Genomic DNA, 2,801 nt, shown 5'->3' with positions numbered 1-2,801 from the left:
ATCCCAGCCGCTTTACAGGTTGATATACCGAGTTAAAGTGATACATTTTGAGAAGATATGGATAATAATAATAAATGGAGCAAAACGCATGTCAATGAAAGTTCATTGACATGCGTTTTGCTCCATCTATTATTATCCACACACATATATATATATACACATATATACGACGGACTTCTTTCAGCAGGTGCATGCAGACTCACTGGTGTCAGATACATCGTTGCCGGACACGAGTTGCGTGTGGTCAGTGGCGAATGCCAAAGACCAAGAACAGTCAAGAACTATCCTTCTTATAGAGACAAGAAGGCTCCCAGATTGACCCACAATATGGCCTCCTTGAAATTTGGACAGTTCCAAGGCTTCTTTTGTACGTGGCATGATTAAACAGTCACATATAGAACCTGAAATATAAAAATGTCAATCAATAAAAAAAATATAAACCTTTGTAATTTAAAATAAACATAAAACGATGTTTTATGGGGTGTCTATAGGCATACACACACACACACACACACACACACACACACACACTTTCTTAAAAAAAACTCTATCTTGTATTCTAAATATCCATTTGAACACCTGTCTGCATCTGTGTGTCTGTGTGTCTCTCTCTCTTTCTCTCCCGCTCTCTCTCTCTTTCTCTCCCGCTCTCTCTCTCTCTTTCTCTCCCGCTCTCTCTCTCTCTTTCTCTCTCTCTCGCTCGCTCTTTCTTCCTCTCTGTCTATTTATTTTGCACATTTCTCTTACTTTCTCTTACTTTCTCTCTCTCTCTCTCTCTCTCTCTCTCTCTCTTCTTTCTGAATGTGCCCTTAACGTTCTTTCTCTTCTTCATTCAGCTTTTCTCCTTTTTCAAGATAACAGATTCTTCGTTTAAGTTTGCTTAAACTCTTTTTTTTTTCTTCTTTTCTGTTACTGTTTCATTCATTATTATCACAACTTTTTCTTTCTTTACATTATAAGGTGAATACCGAAGGAACCAATGTCTTCGTTCTCATTGCCAACCTTGTAGTTTGCGTTTTGGAAGCTGTAGAGGCCGACCAGATGGAATTTACCCGCAGCATGAATTTAGTTGGACACCAAAATATTTTACGTGTTACTACGAAAGAGCTATTGCACATGACTTATGTGAACCGCCAATACCGATATTTTCCCCAATCGAAAATCAATGCGTCTCCTATGACATGGTCCCAAAAGAACATGGAGGGCTGAGACCTGACTGTAAGATCCGTGCTAATGGACATTACGCAGACGAAATGGGTCGCTGTAATTTTTACTTCCAATGCGATAACGCTAAATTCCAAGGTTTCCATAAATGTAATTATGGTTTCACATTCAACCCGATTTTAAAGATATGCCAATCACCAGATCAAGTTCCTCCTCCCTGTGGATCAGGTAGTCCACCGAGTTGTGTAAAACGACCCGACGGCTTCTATGCTGATTTAGCAGGTCGTTGTTCATATTATTTTGAATGCAAACAGTCTGTTTTCAAAGGTTTCCATAAATGCTCCAGGAGTCATGCTTTCAACCCTTATAAGCATAGCTGTGTGAGGGGAATCGGATCACAAATCAAACCATGCGGTATTCAAGACAATCCTTGTCAAAATCGTTTGACTGGCTTTTATCATTATAATTCTTCAAGCTCCCAGTATTATGAATGCCATGAAGGGTTGTTTATTCATTTTGGAACATGTCCAAACGGTCAGATCTTCAACCTTTCGTCAAAACAATGTGAGATAGCAGAAATGAAAGATTATTGTGCAAACAAAGCTGATGGACGCTACAAACACCCCAGAGCAGAATGCATTGCCTTCCTTGAATGCAAACAACATACGACCTTCCGGGTGGCCCAGTGTAGTGATAAATTGAATGGAACGCGATTCAATTCGCTAACAAGGTCATGTGACCAGCCACAAAATATATGTCCGCCATGTGGCTACAAATGGTTTGATTGGTATGTATGATATATGTTATTTTGACCTATTCTAACTTATCTTTTACACATTTTGATAATATTGTTTGACATGTATTTTGGTGTTTTATTTTGTCATGGCAATATAGTAAGGATTGTCTTTGGACATTTTGCAACAAGTATGGACTTGACAGAGCAAAAAAGTGGTATGAACATAAACCCGAAGGCATCATTGAAAATGATAATGCAAAGATCCTGTGGGATTTTACGATTCAGTGCAACCATGAGATAGAGAATAGGAAACCAGACATAGTGTTACTTGAGAAAGAAAGCAAACGATGCTGGATCATAGATATAGTACGCCTATCTTACAACAAGGTATGCGATAAGGAAGAAAGAAAAGTCGATAGATATGACAGGTTAGCATGGGAAGTTAAGAGTTGTGGTCGCTGAAAAATGTGGTAGTAATAACAATAATAGTTGGAGCCTTGGGAACAGTGAGTAAAAATCTTGAGAAGTACATGGAACAAACAGGGGCTGCAATAAAGGTGGGCACTTGCAGAAAACAGCACTCCTTGGAACCATTTGAATATTCTGGATTGTGCTCAAAAATTGCGGGTATTACCTTAGTTAACTGGTAGTGAACAGCTGACACCGTAGTACATCTCCAGCATTAGAAGCTATGGAAGGACAATAATAATAATAATAATAATAATAATAATAATAATAATAATAAGTTAATAATAATAATAAGTTAATAAATAAATTAATTAACTAATTGTTTCATTGATAATGTTTTTGTGTTTTTATTTCACAGCCCTTCATACATCGAAAGCACTACTAAACTTTCATAACCTGGACCAACAAACAATCCATCTGACCAAACTATGGT

General features: G+C 37.8%; 1 protein-coding gene across 2 annotated transcripts in view; it reads left to right on the top strand.

The window, feature by feature from the left end:
* Positions 1-2,801, top strand: part of LOC106870419 (uncharacterized) — a 32,845-nt gene extending 30,044 nt beyond the window's left edge. For both annotated transcript variants that reach the window (XM_014916486.2, XM_014916485.2), the window contains 2 exons: positions 961-1,951; positions 2,727-2,801. In XM_014916486.2, coding sequence (XP_014771972.1) covers positions 961-1,951; positions 2,727-2,763 — 1,028 coding nt within the window. In that variant the 3' untranslated portion in view covers positions 2,764-2,801. The remainder of the gene's footprint in view (positions 1-960; positions 1,952-2,726) is intronic.

The sequence above is a fragment of the Octopus bimaculoides genome, chromosome 12, assembly GCF_001194135.2.
Source record: "Octopus bimaculoides isolate UCB-OBI-ISO-001 chromosome 12, ASM119413v2, whole genome shotgun sequence".
In the NCBI taxonomy this organism is placed as follows: Eukaryota; Metazoa; Mollusca; class Cephalopoda; order Octopoda; family Octopodidae; genus Octopus; species Octopus bimaculoides.
The sequence above is the reverse complement of the archived record's forward strand: the minus strand, read 5'-3'. Positions and strand labels throughout refer to the sequence as shown.